We start from the raw sequence: 17,765 nt of genomic DNA, 5'->3' as shown, positions 1-17,765 counted from the left end.
GAAGGCCGAGGATTTTAACCAAAATCTGAAAACGTTGGCCGAAAGTGTGCAACAGACTCACAACGAGCTCTTGGATGTCAACAAACGGCTCACCGAAATTGAGGGTATAATTAAGGGAGGCAACTCAGACAAGAAGAGGTAGATTTGGGTTTTATCATTCTAATGAAGACCTAGCTTGCTAGCTATGACATTACTGGGCTTGCAAATTGCTTTTGTAGTTTTGGGTTTTCTTTTGCTTATGTAGTAATCGGGTTTTCTTTTGCTTATGTAGTAATTAAAACCAAAAAAAAAAGAAAAAACTGTTTTTGTTTCCATTTACCTGGTTTGTTTTCTGTACTGTTTCTATAGGCAGTGGACTTGTTTCCACATCCATAGAAGATTGTTCCTATTTGAAGCAATGATACTACATGTCAAGACTCGCTTGTTTAATTTGTAAAAGCTTAAAATTGAAATGGTCTGCTTTCCGACTTGTATCTAACAGGCAGGTGGAACAATATAATTAACCCCATGCTTTCAGACTTGTATATGCAACTCTATCTCCCTCTCTCTGCCTCTCTTTCATATATTCTAATATTATACTGTGAAGAGTGAACTGGTCAAATTAGAGGCACAAATTGAGTCAAAATAAGGAAAAGGGAAAAACCCAGATCAAGTCCGAGGAGACCCTTCACTTTGAAAGCGATTTTAGATCAATCATTTTCTTTGTCCACCAAAGATGCAAACATGTTTTTAAAGCTTCAAGCCCTGATTTACATTAGTTCTTACATTTAGCTTTTGAAACGTTCATGGCTTCTTCTCTGCCAAGTTGTGACAATGATTAGGGACTAAGACTGCCAAGTTGTTACAGTATTAGCGTCTAAGGCTCAAATAGTGTTGCCGTTGGAAGATTTACATTTAACAAGACAATTTCTTTAGATGTTATTTGGGACTTGGGTTTTACTCTCTCTGGTTTTTCAGTGGAATATATACCGAAGGAAAATATAAGAAAAATCAAAGGAACTGTTAGCTTGAGACCCGTTTCAATAAGCTGGTCATTCGTCATATATATGTTCACAGGCAAGTACTTCCAGATCGATTTGTAGATGAGCAAGCTTGGAACAAACAACGTACCACCCTCGTATATATGATCATAAGTAATTCTTGATTGGAATAAGATTTAAAATTTAAAAATCTAGTTACCGTTGGACGTTGGGAGTTTGATTTTGGAATTTTAGGCCCTTTCATAGTATTAGATTTTAAAGCTGTTTAACCCTAGTCCCCAACCACAAAATACACTTTCACTACGATCACATTCCATCGTTCAATCAGTTGGCCATAGATCCCGTCTTATAGGCCGGAGATTCGAGCTTATAACTCAAGATTAGGAAGAGGGACAACAGAGAAAATTACAAACAATAACTCTACTGTCTCTACTACGATGAAGTATCATTCCAACGTATTCTAAAGTTGGGCGTAGTTAATTTATAGACCGTTGCTCCGTTGCACTCATGTTGTCTGAGTAGAAATGAAAACTGCAATCAATATCCACTACATTTTGAGCAAAGTATGATGTTTCCAAAATAAGCGCAACAAGTTCAAAAAAATTTGGAGCCCATAATCAATAATGTGAATTTAGCTGCATAAATTGCTGGATTCTAACCTTTACTGAATGTGCATTGGGTAAAGATGAATTTATGGATATATATATATTTTCAGCTAAATTCATGCATGTAAATTCTGCTTTTGGATCTCTAGGTTCGGACCTAGAGATCCATAGGTTCGGACCAATTGACTTGCTACACTTCTCAGCCTTTGCAATAAGATTAATTTGTTTTGGCTTTTCTAGATAGACGTTATTGCATTAGTCCTTCCTACTTTTATTAACACGTAAATAGGATTGCTAAGTATATGAAAAAAAAAGAAAAATAAAAAGTATATGAAACAAGATATACCGATTGAAGCCAGCTAGCTAGCTCGCTAGGGTTTTTCTGGTACCGTCTCCCACGTGAATTTGTCGTTCGATGAGCCATTGCACAGACTCTCTCTATTCTCTTTCTGGCCCTCACTCTCACTCTCACACAGTACAGTAATACTGGCTCCCTCTCGCTCATTTCTGCTCTCACCGTCTCCAACCCCTCATTTCATCCTCATCCCCTCTCACTCTCTCTCTCCTTCTCCAAATGGTGTTTTTTTCATTTCCTCAGGGCTGCCAGCCCAGTTTTCTCCAGTTTTTTTGAAAACAAATAGACCTCTTGCTGTCCTGAGATCAGATAGAACTCAGGCAAGAAAGGGTCTCACTATTAAACTAACCCCTTCTCAGAATATCTCTCCGGAGGAGGTCCGGAGAGAGTTTGCAAAGAGAGTTCTTTCCAAAAACCTTCCTTTAACCCCAAAATGGAAGCCAGATACGGAAATAGATTTTGGTCAAAAGTTCACTATCAGTTATGTGGTTGCTGATATTGCTTTGCTTTTTATAGGATTGGGTTTTTGTTTTTGGCAAGCAGGTTATCACAAGGCACCTCCTGAGAAGAAGTCCGGCTCAGACTCGCCGATGCCGGAAATTTCCAAGCCGGAACCCCCGAAATTGGTGTTTTCAACGGCTCGTGAAAGGACATATGCTGCTGTGGCTGCCAAGATCGATTTCACAAGCGTTCTTGCGACAGAAGAAGGTCTCCAGCAGCTCTCTTCTCTCCTGAAGCAAATCCAACCGGATGTTTCGACGCTCAAAGTGAAGGCCGAGGATTTTAACCAAAATCTGAAAACGTTGGCCGAAAGTGTGCAACAGACTCACAACGAGCTCTTGGATGTCAACAAACGGCTCACCGAAATTGAGGGTATAATTAAGGGAGGCAACTCAGACAAGAAGAGGTAGATTTGGGTTTTATCATTCTAATGAAGACCTAGCTTGCTAGCTATGACATTACTGGGCTTGCAAATTGCTTTTGTAGTTTTGGGTTTTCTTTTGCTTATGTAGTAATCGGGTTTTCTTTTGCTTATGTAGTAATTAAAACCAAAAAAAAAAGAAAAAACTGTTTTTGTTTCCATTTACCTGGTTTGTTTTCTGTACTGTTTCTATAGGCAGTGGACTTGTTTCCACATCCATAGAAGATTGTTCCTATTTGAAGCAATGATACTACATGTCAAGACTCGCTTGTAAAAGCTTAAAATTTGTAAAAGCTTAAAATTGAAATGGTCTGCTTTCCGACTTGTATCTAACAGGCAGGTGGAACAATATAATTAACCCCATGCTTTCAGACTTGTATATGCAACTCTATCTCCCTCTCTCTGCCTCTCTTTCATATATTCTAATATTATACTGTGAAGAGTGAACTGGTCAAATTAGAGGCACAAATTGAGTCAAAATAAGGAAAAGGGAAAAACCCAGATCAAGTCCGAGGAGACCCTTCACTTTGAAAGCGATTTTAGATCAATCATTTTCTTTGTCCACCAAAGATGCAAACATGTTTTTAAAGCTTCAAGCCCTGATTTACATTAGTTCTTACATTTAGCTTTTGAAACGTTCATGGCTTCTTCTCTGCCAAGTTGTGACAATGATTAGGGACTAAGACTGCCAAGTTGTTACAGTATTAGCGTCTAAGGCTCAAATAGTGTTGCCGTTGGAAGATTTACATTTAACAAGACAATTTCTTTAGATGTTATTTGGGACTTGGGTTTTACTCTCTCTGGTTTTTCAGTGGAATATATACCGAAGGAAAATATAAGAAAAATCAAAGGAACTGTTAGCTTGAGACCCGTTTCAATAAGCTGGTCATTCGTCATATATATGTTCACAGGCAAGTACTTCCAGATCGATTTGTAGATGAGCAAGCTTGGAACAAACAACGTACCACCCTCGTATATATGATCATAAGTAATTCTTGATTGGAATAAGATTTAAAATTTAAAAATCTAGTTACCGTTGGACGTTGGGAGTTTGATTTTGGAATTTTAGGCCCTTTCATAGTATTAGATTTTAAAGCTGTTTAACCCTAGTCCCCAACCACAAAATACACTTTCACTACGATCACATTCCATCGTTCAATCAGTTGGCCATAGATCCCGTCTTATAGGCCGGAGATTCGAGCTTATAACTCAAGATTAGGAAGAGGGACAACAGAGAAAATTACAAACAATAACTCTACTGTCTCTACTACGATGAAGTATCATTCCAACGTATTCTAAAGTTGGGCGTAGTTAATTTATAGACCGTTGCTCCGTTGCACTCATGTTGTCTGAGTAGAAATGAAAACTGCAATCAATATCCACTACATTTTGAGCAAAGTATGATGTTTCCAAAATAAGCGCAACAAGTTCAAAAAAATTTGGAGCCCATAATCAATAATGTGAATTTAGCTGCATAAATTGCTGGATTCTAACCTTTACTGAATGTGCATTGGGTAAAGATGAATTTGTGGATATATATATATTTTCAGCTAAATTCATGCATGTAAATTCTGCTTTGGATCTCTATTAATTTATACAAAGCAACCAAAAAACTAAATAAATTCATGGATGTTCATAATTTCATAGTAGAAAGTTAATTAGAGAGTTGAAAATATTTTTTCTTTATTTGTTTATTAACCTGATTTTATTGACTACACATGAGCACTATTCTAGCTTGGGAGTTCGAATTCGTGATGTGACATATGACTGATGAATTAACATAAGACATGTTACGTTTTAGATTTTATATGTCAAACCAAAATCTGTTTAGATCGACCTAGCCTATTAATCTAACAGCTGGCTAATAGATTCCAATATCACAGGTTTTGTTAGGTTAAAGGATTCATCCGCCGTGATTTTATTAAAATCTAGTTACTTTTGCCATCCTTTTAAGTTTTAATGTTAACAATCGCTTGTTTAAATTGTTAACCCATTAACCAATGGTCACATTTAGAAGCAAAGGACCAGTTTTACTAAAGCGACAGTAAATTGACCAAAATTAACAGCTTCCTATAAGAGTAGATGTAATTAAGTAGACTAGACATACTAGGTCAAAAGTTACTGTAGAACATTTTTCCTAATATTTCTGCACTCGTTCCAACAACCCTAACCCTAACCATATTACTTGGTCCAGAGGATCGGATCCTCTTGTCCTCTTTGATAGAGAATCCTGCTCCAATTTTTACTTGGTCCAGAGGATCCATTGTCCTATTGACCCCCTACCCAGAGATTCAGATAAGGCTCTGTTTTGTTTATTATATTTCATTTTCAAAGCTTTCCCATTTTGGTGCCTGGGAATGCAGCTCAGAGAAAACTATAGTAGACCTGTGTATACATTAATCCATGAAACTGACTCTCTCTCTCTCTCTCTCGATATCACATTCTTTCATGTTAGCCGCCAAGATGTAATGTAGCTTTGTCCTATTATTGCAGGCTACACTGTTCAAAATGAAAAGACAAATGAGTAAAAGACACTTCCCAATTTCTATCATTGCAGAGATTTATGAACCAAAATGTGAAACCACCTCGTTCTGAAAAGCCCTGTCTCTGCTCCATCTCCCCAACTTTCAATCCCCACCATCTGTTTCATTTTCAGATTCAACCTCCTTCCATTTTATAACCCAGTTCAACCCTCACTCCCTCATCCACAACTCAACAGCTAGCCCTTGTTCCATTTTCAGAGACCAACAAGTCCTCACCATGTCCTCAAAATCTCTCAACCCAAATTCCAAACCCTTCTTCCACTTTCCGTCCATCACGTACACTAAACCCCTCAACCCTAATGCCAACCCATTTCACATTCAGACTTATCTCTGCAACCCTTCTTGGCAGTGGCGACCATTTATCCCAAAAACTCGTAACAAATTAACAATGGATAATCTTCCAAGAGTGAGACAGTTTTCCCGTACTATGAACCACAATATTCCGGGCAGGCGTAAGCATCATGTCGTCTCCGGTCCTTCCGTTCATGTATGGAAAGCCAAGCCTGAAGAGCACAAGGATTGGAGGAACGACAAATTATTGGAGAAGAAGAGGAGCAGCAAAGGGAAAGTCATTCCTTTTCCTTTATGTTCATCTGACCAGAAACCATTTTGCACCACAGTGATGATCAAGAATATTCCCAATCAATTCCGGTGAGTACTTCTTCCTCTCTATTTAAAACGCCGAATATACTCGGCGTTTTGGGCATGCTTTTGACTTTTTTGACCTCTACCTCTGTTCATTTTGCGTGTAACAGCGAATTGACCGATGGTTTTGTCGCTCTTTTGTCACCTATACCCCTTCTGTGTTAAACATGTCTTGGCCCCTTCATGCAATACCTGTCTTTATTTGTTCCATTTACATGCTTGTGTTTTTAGTAGCATTATATGATTCGTAATAGTAATCTGGATTAATTACTGTTAATTAACATTTGCAGGAGGACTAATTTGGTGACCATATTGAGAAGCCACTGCAAGGAGGAAAACAAAAAGTCTGAGTACAAATCTGAGTTCGATTTTGTGTATTTGCCAATGGATTTCCAGTGAGTTTACCCTTTCCAGGCTTGAGTGCCAGTGATGAAAACCTCAACTTTATTAATGTCTTGCATGTATGTATGTGAATTTTTGATTTTGTGTATGTTTAATCTTAATCTCATGGTAGGCAATACTGGGAGAAGAAGAGGGTTGTAAATCTGGGTTATGCCTTTGTCAACTTCACCAGTTACGTTGCTGCTTTGAGGTTCTTTCAATACTACCACAACCGAGAATGGAATGTGAAGCTTAACAACAAAATTTGTCAAGTTACCTGCGCCAAAATCCAGGTTCACATTAATATCGATTTTGAAGAATCTTTTAATTGGGTTCATTTTTGGTTAAAAGTTTACTTCAGGTTTGTAATGAAACTATGAAAGTGATATAGATGATTTGCCTCGTACTAGCTAGGAATTCGTTTTGTAAGGTCTAGTACTTTTTATGTTTTGGTCAAGAAAATATAATACCTCAGAAGCTTTTTTTACATGTCTTTCACTTAACACAATTGTTTAGTCATTGTTTTGATGCATGTGTTAGATGTAAAAACTTGGCAATTCAAATGTTCAGTGATTGATTCGGTCATCTCTGTGCTTTGCTTCATTATCTTCGGCCGGTTTTTGTAGGGAAAGGAAGCTCTTATGCGGCTATTTGAGAACAGTGTATTCTGGTGCCACACGGATATGTACTTGCCTGTGGTTTTGGAACCAGCCTGTGACGGTGAGCTTCTGCCCGACCTCATCAACGTTGGAAGCCGTGTTTGTGCACCTTCGAGGAAACCCAGAACAAAGTGAAGAAGTGATCTTCAATTAGTACTGGGGGTGCTGCGTAGAATGGAGAAGCTGAGCGCCTGAGCTTGTGATGTTAGTTAGGGGTTATGGACTGATATGATGTTGGCCTTTACTGTGTTTCCTATATCTCCCTAGATGTAGTAGAACTTCTGGGGAGAAAAGGAAACATTGTCCTTTTTCCTTTGTTTTCTTCATGTAGTCTAGTTTTCCGATTTGATTTGGTACGCTGTGTTTTGATTGTCTCCCTTGGTCAAGTATGGCCATGCTTGCAAGGTCATAGTGTTAGTCTGGGGTGAATTGGAAACACGGTCGGTTGTGTGTTGTCTAGGATGGAGGATTTAGGGAATATACAAATCCAAGAAAAATCTATGCTGTGTTGTTAATACTATCAGCTTGACGCTGTTTTAATTTCATGACTCATCTGTTCTTTTCCGTATTTATCTCTTTAATTATGTGATTTTAACATTGTTGTTAGATTAATTAGTCCATTCCAAGTACAATAATCAATGTGACAGTTTGGCCGAGTGGTCTAAGGCGCCAGATTTAGGCTCTGGTCCGAAAGGGCGTGGGTTCAAATCCCACAGCTGTCAGAGATTACTGTTTTTATTTTTAGTTTAAAATTGTAGGGAATGCCAAACGGCAGCGTTTCAGCTGAATTTTTAGTCACGGTTATGCGAGGGCATCGCACTTGGAATACTGAATTCACAATTTCACAGTAAAGATTACATTAGCCAGACAGAAATTTGAACACTGGATTATCAGACTAATAGCTAGAAAATGATATAATAATCAGGCCTTGAGTTGACTACTTGAGAGGGTAATGATGCCAAGTAACAACCAGTAGTGCATACTCATACGATTTTATATCCAATTCAAATCGCATACCAAGTACCAGGTATGTAAACTGTAAAGCAAATCTCTACTTATCAGAGAGGGAAGAAACTTTCATTTTGATCAAGAATTAATCGTATGCACAAAATGAAAGGATTCTGAAGAGTTCTAGTGCTATAAGCTATATAGTAGGCGTCGAAAAACAATCACACATGATGAATGGTCATGCTAGTAGTAAAAGTTCAGCAGCAAACCCTTGAAGCAATGGAAATCTACTTATGTACTTAAAGGAAGACACAGATAATAAAACAAAGTTAAGAGGATAATGGGCATAGACAAACCACTTCTATAGAACAATTTCATCGAATTGAAGTCATCAATTTTGATTTAAAAAAGTTCAAAATCTTACTGATCACACAGCATCTCCTATAGTCTTTGACAATTCTTGGAGATAATGGAGCTCATATTAATGCACAAAGAGATGAAGGAAAAAGTACCAACTCAAAGCTGTTTGAACATTTGGTCCAAGTACTAACTCCATACACAGATTTAGGAAATAGAATTGATAATCATATCACAAAATGAATGGCCATGATAGCAGTAAAAGTTCTGGGATGGCCAGCAGTGGATACATGCATATTGAGCAATAAAAACTAAATAAGACAAAAGGATGATCATAAAAAGGTGAACATAATTACAAAACATGTGATAGCTTTCCCAATTTATAAAAGGAAGGGAGTGTGAATTCTGAAAACACTTTGAATAAGTCATCACTCATCAGCGGTTGATTCAGTTTCAAAGCATTGCAGAATAGTTTCAAATCTTGATTCCATGGTGCGACCAATCATTAACACTCCTTTGAAGGAAACCGAGTTCACATTCATGAAGAGAGTTGCAACATATCGAAATGCATAATAAAAAAGCGATCCCAAATGCATTTCCATTGGTGAGAAAACAACTTCCATTAACTCAAAAGCACTTTCATCAATTCCACTAAACACTAACCCAATACACAAATCGAAACAACAGACTTCATATGATCATCAATTACAAAAAGGATCAGAACACAATACGATTACTTAACGAGCTTTCTTCTTTCCAGCAACAGTGACCCTCTTACCCTTCAAAGTCCTGGTGTTGTTCTTAGTCCTCTGCCCTCTACAAGGCAGACCCTGAATATGCCTTATCCCCCTGTAGCACTGAATCTCCTTCAATCTCCTAATGTTCAAAGCATTGAACCGCCTCTGCAACACACACACACACACACAAAACCCAATTCCATCAAAACCCCAATCCCCAATATAAAATCATATACTCTAAAAGAAACCAAATTTGAGAGTCTTACCAAGTCTCCTTCAATCATGTACTTGGAGACCTCCTCACGAATTATAGTAAGCTCTTCTTCAGACAAGTCTTTGGTGACCTTGTTCTCCATTTTCAGGTCGTTCAGGATTGTACGTGCTCGGGTACGCCCAATTCCATGAACGTACTGAAGAGAAAACTCCACCCTCTTGTTGTTTGGGATTTCAACTCCGCCAACACGCACACATTTGATGCTTAAACCACCTACCTGTACAAAACCCACAACACCCGTAAACCCTAAGCCTCAGTTTTGAGCTTTGGCCCAGAATTTGATATGCAGGTCTGAGATTAATTGATTCAATTTACCTTGTTTGGGGTTCTGACTGGGAGTGAGAGAGTGGTAGAGAACGGATTAGGGTTTCGGCCGTTGCAGACTACGGAGAGAGACGGCGCCAGAGGCATTGCCAGGGTTTGCGCCATTTTTTGAGCTCAGAAATTCGCTACTTGCGTTTGTGAGAGAGAGTTTGTGAGTGGATGAAGGCGATGAGGTCGAGCTCAGCTTATCCTTGTTGAAACTTCGTTTTGTTTTTGGACAACTTGACTGGCCCAATCCGTGAAGGCCCAAAAGCTGTCTTCTAAATTCAAATTCCTCTCGTTTTTTTTTCTCTGTTGCAAAAGTTGATGTTCATGTTCAGGTCGGCATTTTGCATTCAACAACCAACGTATAAGGGTTTTTGGTTTAGGTTGATTTGGTGATAATTGACCTTTTGGTTGGTCAAGGCGGGCATGTTCATTCCCACAAATGCTGGTCAATGAAACTAATATTGAGCCTTTAAACCCCAAACCATTCTACAGACCTTGATGCCCAATTGCCTATAAACCTCAAACCATTCTTCAGACCTTGACGCATATGAACCAAGCTTAATATCTAATAGGAGCCTTGAACAGATCTTAAGTAGTCGCAACTGATGACCAAACTCAATACAACATAAGGCAATCAGAGGATACGAGAACACATCAATAAATTGTTAGTTGATGTAAGATGGTCTGCACTAAACACAATGTCAAAAATGCAAAGTTCCAGTCATAACGTCATACCCCCATGGAATCTGTCACATAAACGTAAGGGAACCAACAACTATCAAGGATATCCAACATTTTTCACCAAGTACTAAGAGGCCTATAACACCAAGATTCCCCTCAGAAGTAGGTTGGATAATTCAGGCAACATCGCAAGAGATGAGACACATGGATACAACACCCTATTTCTCAGAAGTAATCCATGATGGGGCATCAACCATCTTGTAAGTACAAGAAATTGAAGCACAGAAAAGTAGATTAAAAATCCAACTTCAAAAACTCAAACAGAAAGAGGAACATGAAGCTTTCTTATTTTTAACATGGTTGGTAAAATGCCAACAAAAATGACTTGAAACATCAAAAATTGTAAAAGCAGTCAAATATTGCATCCAAACTGAGCTCCTTTTGAAAACCCCCAGCTGAATCCTGATATTCACTAACAACACTGAAAGAAGTGGCTATTTGTTCCTCACTCCAGAAGGAATCCGCTTACCAGCTTTCCTGGTCCGGGCATTGGTCTTGGTGCGCTGTCCTCGGCATGGCAACCCATCATTATGTCTTATCCCTCTGTAGGACTGGATGTCTATCATTCGTCTAACGTCTTTCTCAACAACTGCCGCCTGAAAGATCCAGAAACTATGTAAGCGACACAACCATACAACTAGTGCTTCAAGAGAGGCATGGAGAGAAAGAGAGAGTTATACCAGTTCCCTTCCAATTATGTACTTGGAGAGTTCATCACCAAGAGCAACAATTTCTCTTTTAGTCAAGTCCCTGGCAAGTTTGTTGTCCATGTGGAGCTCAGATAGGATGTGGCGAGCCCTGGCTCTACCTATGCCATGTATGTATGGAAGGGCGTACTCAAGGGACTTGTTGTCTGGGATATCCATTCCTGCTTTTATACTGATGCATTGGGTGTGTGTCCCACGAAACTGCAAGTAAAAACAGGAGTTCAGATGACAATGACATATAAATCTGTTCTTTCCGACTTCAAAATACAAAAAACCAATGATCATCACTACAACTGAAACGAGAGTCACGACCATCAAGACAGTTGCAATTGCAGTAAACAAAAGAGCAAAATGATCAGCAGTAGTACTGAATTAACTCAGATCCAAATCAACAATTGCGAAAAGGATCCAAAGGGAATTAGCAGGAGTAAGATCAAACTAGTAATGGTAGTATTATGAGTAGTAATGGTAGTATTATGAGTACTATGACAACAAAAAACTACCCATGTTGGTTGAGTGACAGTAGTAGTACAGACCAGATCTTGAAATTCAAACAGATTTAATGTTGACTTAGATCATCAATATTCTCCAAGCAGCAGCTGGATTCAGTACTACGTGCCTACAGATACAGACAACAACGCAACATCATCGTCGACATTTGTGTTTGATGATGAGCCTTGCACTGCCTACATGGATTCATTTCTTTTGTTTGATTTAGCATTTTGATGCACTGCTGCTGCTACAACTACTGAGGGGACGCAATCATCAGTTATGATGCCATTTTGAAAATGAAACATCTTCGGCAGCCCTGAAAGCTTATGACTAACACAGGGTTTTTATCAAAGTATCACATTCATTTTGCTATTTCTTCTCTAACTCTAAAGTCTAACCCTTTATAATCTCTTCGCAACCTCGGTCTTTCTATGACCTAATCATGTAAATGATTTCCCATCATTCTACGCTAAAGATGCCTTTGGCTCAGTACTGCACCAATTTCTAGCTCTGCCAGTCTCGATGGAAATTGATATTCTACATTCAGCAGGGAAAAAGAACACTACTTGATATGAAATAGGTGACAAACAATTCAGGAACCAGATGCCAACAACCTAAACTTACAAGTTCAAAATGAAATGAAGTCATAGCGAACAAATGAAACCTATACCCAATCAATTGCATACGAACAATTCAGACAAAACCCAAATGCATCAGTTTACTTGTAAGCACTGAATTGGCAATATTCAAATGATCCACAGTGATGAACCTCAGCCTCTAAACCCCTAAAGTCCAAGTCTAATTCAACTGCACAAGTAATCAACTCGAGAAAAAGGGATTATGGCTTAACTCACCGGTAAAGATTGAAGGAGTCGACCCCCAACATTTGAAGCCACTGCGCGTAACCCAAACATCAATGACCAATCGATTGTTGGATCTTTGAGTAAGCAGCAATTTTCGAATTCACGTAGAATTAGGGGTTTTGACAAGAGGCAAATTGACTCCACCGTTCTATTTTCATTTTCCTTTTATTTGGGCCTGGCCCACTCCACCTTCTATGCGTACAAAACTACAAATGCAGAATACATATTTTCAAGAATTATAAGTTTTTTTTTTTTTTTTTTTTTGGGGTCTGGTTCAATATAATTCAGGTCATTTGGCCTCATTCTACTGCTCTATGAACAATTTTTAGCGTAAAAACTCCAAATGTTTCGCAATAGTTCAGATGTTTTGTTGGCCTCACTTGTCATAATTATTTACACTTGGTACCTTCGTAAATAGTTGCAGTAGCTTCTTTTTGTGTATTCTTTTGAAGACAATAATATTGTAAACTACTCTATGTTTAGGTGCCCTTTCTAAAGAGTTACGCATTGTTATTTGGGGATTGCTACAGCCCTTCCATAGTTCCAATGATATTTACTGTTGGCAAAAGAAGAAAGGCAATATCATGGTGGTCATTCCCATAACTCTAATCCATTTAAAACATGTAGCAGAATTGTACAACTAACAACTTATTGAAGAACCAGCTACATTGGTATGGGACTAGGAGCGACCAACTGAAAGAGATAAAACTCCTCTCAAAGCTCAAAATATCTCCTCCGCAGCTTAATGATCTAGCCATTAACCCGGAGGAAACCACCCAGACCAAAAAACAAAAAACTCGAGAATCAAGTATCAAGCAATATAATTTACAAGCAAAAAACATCATAAATAAAAGACCGAAGAAAGGATAATCCAATAAACATTCAACATCAATGGAAAACTTGATGCTCAAGAAGGTGACCATGCTTCATAAGACCTTTGATTCCTCATTGATAGGGTCACGAAGAGTTCCAAACATCCAGTCCATCCATATTGTATAATGGCCATAATTATGGCGATAGGTAGTATGATGAATGGTGTGGTAGCCAGCACCCATCACAGGCCATATTTTGGCATGGATGCAATCGTGAATATTTGCTGTCCATATGGCTTCAATAAATAGGAGCGCTATGTGAGTAGTAAAATGCATTGGCACAAGAAACAGAGCTATAACATGCGGAACTGCCTGCAGTATCCCATCAAGTGGGTGGAAAGCCAAACCTGCACATATCATATCGTTTTCCTTTGACGGATCAGAAAGTGCGAATAAAAGGTCTACAACTTAGTTATGGACTTATGGCATCAAATCATTGATATTGGAATCAGGGATACACTTGGTTGGGTTACAATGGGTTGGAAGGACAGTTAAAAAAAAAATAGCAACAATCAAGATGTAAGGTGTTCCAGCACTGAGGGAATGAAACAGCAGTCATAAAAGTTCCAATCCTTGATTAAAGGGGAACAAAGAGGGGACATGGAGAAAGAGAGAATGAACAGGCATATGCACCATCATCAAATCAAGTCCACTACACACTATTCACATACGTCATAATACTTACCAGAGAGCCAGCTAATAAATCAAACAAGACGAAGATATATATGCATCCAAATTAGATGAGATAGACGTTAAATTGACAGAAGGCATGAAATCAAGTCAAGTAGTAATTGACAACTTACCAGCAAATGGAGAGAGGGTGTTCTGCTTGTTGTAAATGTGATGTATATTATGAAGCCATTTATACAGAGGCTTTATGTCATGCAACTCCCTATGCATCCAATAGATTCCAAACTCCACGATTATAAGATAAATTGATAAATAGATGAGGTAAGCAACCCAACCTACATCACTTATTCTTGAGAAGCACCTCGCCCAGCCATTTTCAACCATGTACTCAGAGAGAGACGGTAGAGCACAGTACCAAGGCATGGCCTTCATGGCAACATATATTTGCAAAAGCATGGCTTTATTAGAGGGAATGGCATCTGCAATGAGTGAACAGATGTCAATTTGCCATAGATACAGGGGAAGACACTTATTTGTCAATTCAAATTTCATGAACATTCCCAAAAAAAATATCTGCATCAATAAGCAATCAATATAAAATCTTTAAGAGTGGCAGATAAGAGTCATGACCAAAAATATGTCAGAAGTACACTATTCAAATACAAGTTCATACAAACATTCGAAACTCGAATGAAGTCAGAAAATACTGCCATCTAATCTTTAATGTTATCATGGTTAGGTGATAGCATAACAGGATGGGCTACTCATTTGCACTTAAGGAGAGACCCCATTAATCCCCTTGAAGTTGATCTAGTCCATTCAATCAAGTTTTCTCTTTGGTTAATCCATTCAAATTCACCTTCAACTCTTTACCAGATAAACATACTAGAAACAGTAAAAAATAAAACACAAACAGAGCCAACAGATGTCAGTCACACTCATACACAGTACAGGCATCATGGGTCAAACACTGACTGAACTAATATTTCAGGTTAAAAAAAAAAAAAAAAAAAAGTGACTGAGCAAATAATTGAGGAAAGAAGACAGAGAGAAAGTGTCTTTCTGCAACATAAATTGAACAGAGAAAACAGAAAGGAAAGCAAGGAAGGAGATCGGGAGACGTGGACCTTTTGGAAGGTAGACGTTGCGTTTGAGGTAGTAAATGTAGAAGCACCAGAGGAAGCCGGAGACGAGGTAGATTAAGGTGCCGCCGAGGTAGTTGCGCAGCCACGACTGGAAGAAGTGGGGCAGCGGGGCCCACACCCAGTTGGGCAACAGGCTGTCGAGGACAATGCGGTTGTAGAAGCTTGTCTCCTCCACGAACAAGTTCAGGTACGAGGGCTCCATTCCCCAACGCGATCTGGCGGTGCCGGCCGGCGACTGTGGCCGGTGGTGATTTCGAGGAGGAAGATGTTGAACGACTAGTGGTGGTGTAGAATAGATGCGAGAGGGAGAGAGAACGTACTCACCGATCCGCAGCTGGTATTTGAGAGCAGCTGAATTGATATATATATAACTATTACTTCCACTTTATATGATGAAGGGGCGGACCATCATACTTCATGTATGACACAGATTCGGCCCAGATATTCTATTTTTATATTTTTTTGTTTTTTTTTTTTTTATTTCAAATGGGCCCGCTTGATGCCTCCACCATTTATAATATATTTTTTTTTTAGAGGATAATTGTGAAGATCCAGTTTGTTCAATGTTTCTTTAATCTTTTTCAGAAATATATTGACAGACTAATTTTGCTGCTTTAGGTTTTTCTCGGCATAATCCAGCGTCGTGGTTTAATTCTCTCATCCTTTCTGTGTCTTCATCGTTCTATTCAGATCAGATGGGAGAATGATGTAATCGAGGCTTTATTTTGTTATTCTGTTTTCTTTGTTATATACTAGCATTTTTCCACACATGCAAAAGCATGTGCAAGTTATTAATTTTTTTTCTTTCAGAAAATAAAAAAGGAAAAAATTGGTTATTGTAGAGAAAATAAAATAAGAGAGAGAAAAGTGGGTTGTGGATATTTTTTTTCAAATTTTTTTAATAAAAATACATTTTGTAAATGTCTTAATTATCCTTGTGATTTAATTAATTCTCAAAGTTTATTAATCTTCTAAGGTTAATTCTGTCAAAATTTTAGATTTTGGCTAACAAACCCTCTTCTCTTAATAATAGTATAGATATATAAAATTTCATATGTTTTAAGCAATATATTAATGTGACGAAGTGGTGTTAGCTCAGTGGTTAGAGCACCCACTACCTAATGACGAAGTCGTTCGAGTCACCATGGAGGTAAGAGTGAAATTCTTTGATCTTCTTTAAAAAAAGAGTAAAAAAAAAAAAACAATATATTAATGTTAATAGTTGGTTGTAATATTTTAGTATGTGTTGTGATTGCCGTTAAAGGAAATTCATAATTGTTAAATTGTAGTATATTGAAATGAAATTTATTTAGATAAAAAAAAAATTGAAAGGTAAAAGATATAATTTTGAATCGGGAAAATTTCAAGAACAGTACATGAAGTATCGGCCATTCTAACCTTTCGTGAATCAACTTTCGAAACTATCAAAACAGTACATGAATTTCAAATCTCAACCTAATTTTGGTGTATGCCGTTACATGCTCTGTTAATTAATGTGTTTTCTGTCAAATTTTTTAGGGTAAATCCGTCTTTTCAAGGATGATGGAAAAAAAAAAAAAACTCAACTAAATTGAGCACCTCTCTCTCTCTCTCTCTCTCTCTCTCTCTCTCTCTCTCTCTCTCTCTCTCTCTCTCTCTCTCTCTCTCTCTCTCTCTCCCCCCCCCCCCTTCCCCATCGTACTGACCGCAACCACCACACCACTTCGGCCGGACCGCCACCATCAACTTTCTGCCAGCCACATCACGCCTTGAGGAGGCAGCAACCCTATAAATCGGATCCATACCCAGATCGCAGGCAAACGAGCCAACCCAGATCTGAACAATCTGATCCGAGCCACGACATGCCGCCCCGACCTCGTCCCCATCAAACCGCCTCCGAATCTGCAACAACACACCACTCCACCGGTCGGGCCTGCAATTATCGAACCAATCCCAGCCAACCTCCGCAATTTCCCTCTCCCTCACCTTACAGACTGTCACTGCGATCTCCCCAATCTGATCTATCAAGGAGCCCGGTCTAGCACCAGACCCACACGGGGTCGACAAATGTCTGTCCGACGACGGCGGAAGGGCTCGCCGCCGGACAAGGAACAAACCTTACTCTCTGTTCTCTCAGGCGCGTGCAAGTGCGTTCCACTACAATGGGTATTTTGTGTTTTCCTTTCTGGTACTTGCCCAATAGAGCAGCGAAGAACAATACAGGGTAGTTTGGTTTGGTGGGTGTGGATTTGGAAGTGGAGGAGATGCGGTAGTCGCAGCATGGAGAAAGAAGGTGGTGAGGAACTGTCGAGCTATGTAGTTGGGCAGAAAGATGAGAGCTTTGTGGTCATCAGAGATTTTCTGGGTCTGATTGAGAAGCCAATCGCTGGTGCAGTAACTACGATGTCTTAGATGGAGAAGGTGGTGAGGAACCACTTGGAGGCTGTCTCCGATTTGAGAACTACGTCGTTGCAGAGTTTGGAGTATAATTGATCAAGATTAGGAATGTGGTTGAAGGTTGAAGTTGTGGGGATGAAATTGATGTAGAATAAGAAGAATAAGATGAGGGAAGTGAATAGGGATTATGGGTTTGTAAACGAGTGGTTAGGGAAATTGGA

General features: G+C 38.8%; 4 protein-coding genes and 1 non-coding gene across 5 annotated transcripts; 2 read left to right on the top strand and 3 right to left on the bottom strand.

Annotated features, from left to right (window-relative positions):
* Window positions 1-5,528: 5,528 nt before the first annotated feature.
* On the top strand, window positions 5,529-7,490 carry LOC133736125 (protein terminal ear1 homolog). Its single transcript, XM_062163566.1, has 4 exons — window positions 5,529-6,056; window positions 6,341-6,445; window positions 6,565-6,724; window positions 7,058-7,490. The coding sequence occupies exons 1-4, from the start codon at window positions 5,623-5,625 to the stop codon at window positions 7,223-7,225; spliced, it is 867 nt and encodes a 288-aa protein (XP_062019550.1). The 5' UTR covers window positions 5,529-5,622; the 3' UTR covers window positions 7,226-7,490.
* A 242-nt stretch (window positions 7,491-7,732) lies between these two features.
* On the top strand, window positions 7,733-7,812 carry TRNAL-UAG (transfer RNA leucine (anticodon UAG)). The gene has a single exon. It is a non-coding gene; the product is annotated as a tRNA-Leu (tRNA).
* A 1,149-nt stretch (window positions 7,813-8,961) lies between these two features.
* LOC133740972 (small ribosomal subunit protein uS13c-like) lies at window positions 8,962-9,917 on the bottom strand. Its single transcript, XM_062168907.1, has 3 exons — window positions 9,722-9,917; window positions 9,399-9,623; window positions 8,962-9,297 (listed from the first exon to the last, which is right to left on the bottom strand). The coding sequence occupies exons 1-3, from the start codon at window positions 9,833-9,835 to the stop codon at window positions 9,133-9,135; spliced, it is 504 nt and encodes a 167-aa protein (XP_062024891.1). The 5' UTR covers window positions 9,836-9,917; the 3' UTR covers window positions 8,962-9,132.
* A 756-nt stretch (window positions 9,918-10,673) lies between these two features.
* On the bottom strand, window positions 10,674-12,674 carry LOC133740973 (small ribosomal subunit protein uS13m-like). Its single transcript, XM_062168908.1, has 3 exons — window positions 12,513-12,674; window positions 11,140-11,367; window positions 10,674-11,055 (listed from the first exon to the last, which is right to left on the bottom strand). Exons 1-3 carry the CDS (start codon window positions 12,570-12,572, stop codon window positions 10,894-10,896), a joined length of 450 nt encoding a protein of 149 aa, XP_062024892.1. The 5' UTR covers window positions 12,573-12,674; the 3' UTR covers window positions 10,674-10,893.
* A 419-nt stretch (window positions 12,675-13,093) lies between these two features.
* On the bottom strand, window positions 13,094-15,576 carry LOC133738106 (delta(7)-sterol-C5(6)-desaturase-like). The gene is made up of 3 exons (XM_062165552.1): window positions 15,151-15,576; window positions 14,197-14,502; window positions 13,094-13,740 (listed from the first exon to the last, which is right to left on the bottom strand). Exons 1-3 carry the CDS (start codon window positions 15,368-15,370, stop codon window positions 13,448-13,450), a joined length of 819 nt encoding a protein of 272 aa, XP_062021536.1. The 5' UTR covers window positions 15,371-15,576; the 3' UTR covers window positions 13,094-13,447.
* Between the last annotated feature and the right edge of the window lie 2,189 nt (window positions 15,577-17,765).

Source organism: Rosa rugosa, chromosome 3 (genome assembly GCF_958449725.1).
Source record: "Rosa rugosa chromosome 3, drRosRugo1.1, whole genome shotgun sequence".
NCBI classification, from domain to species: domain Eukaryota; kingdom Viridiplantae; phylum Streptophyta; class Magnoliopsida; order Rosales; family Rosaceae; genus Rosa; species Rosa rugosa.
This window is presented reverse-complemented; position numbering and strand designations above follow the sequence as displayed.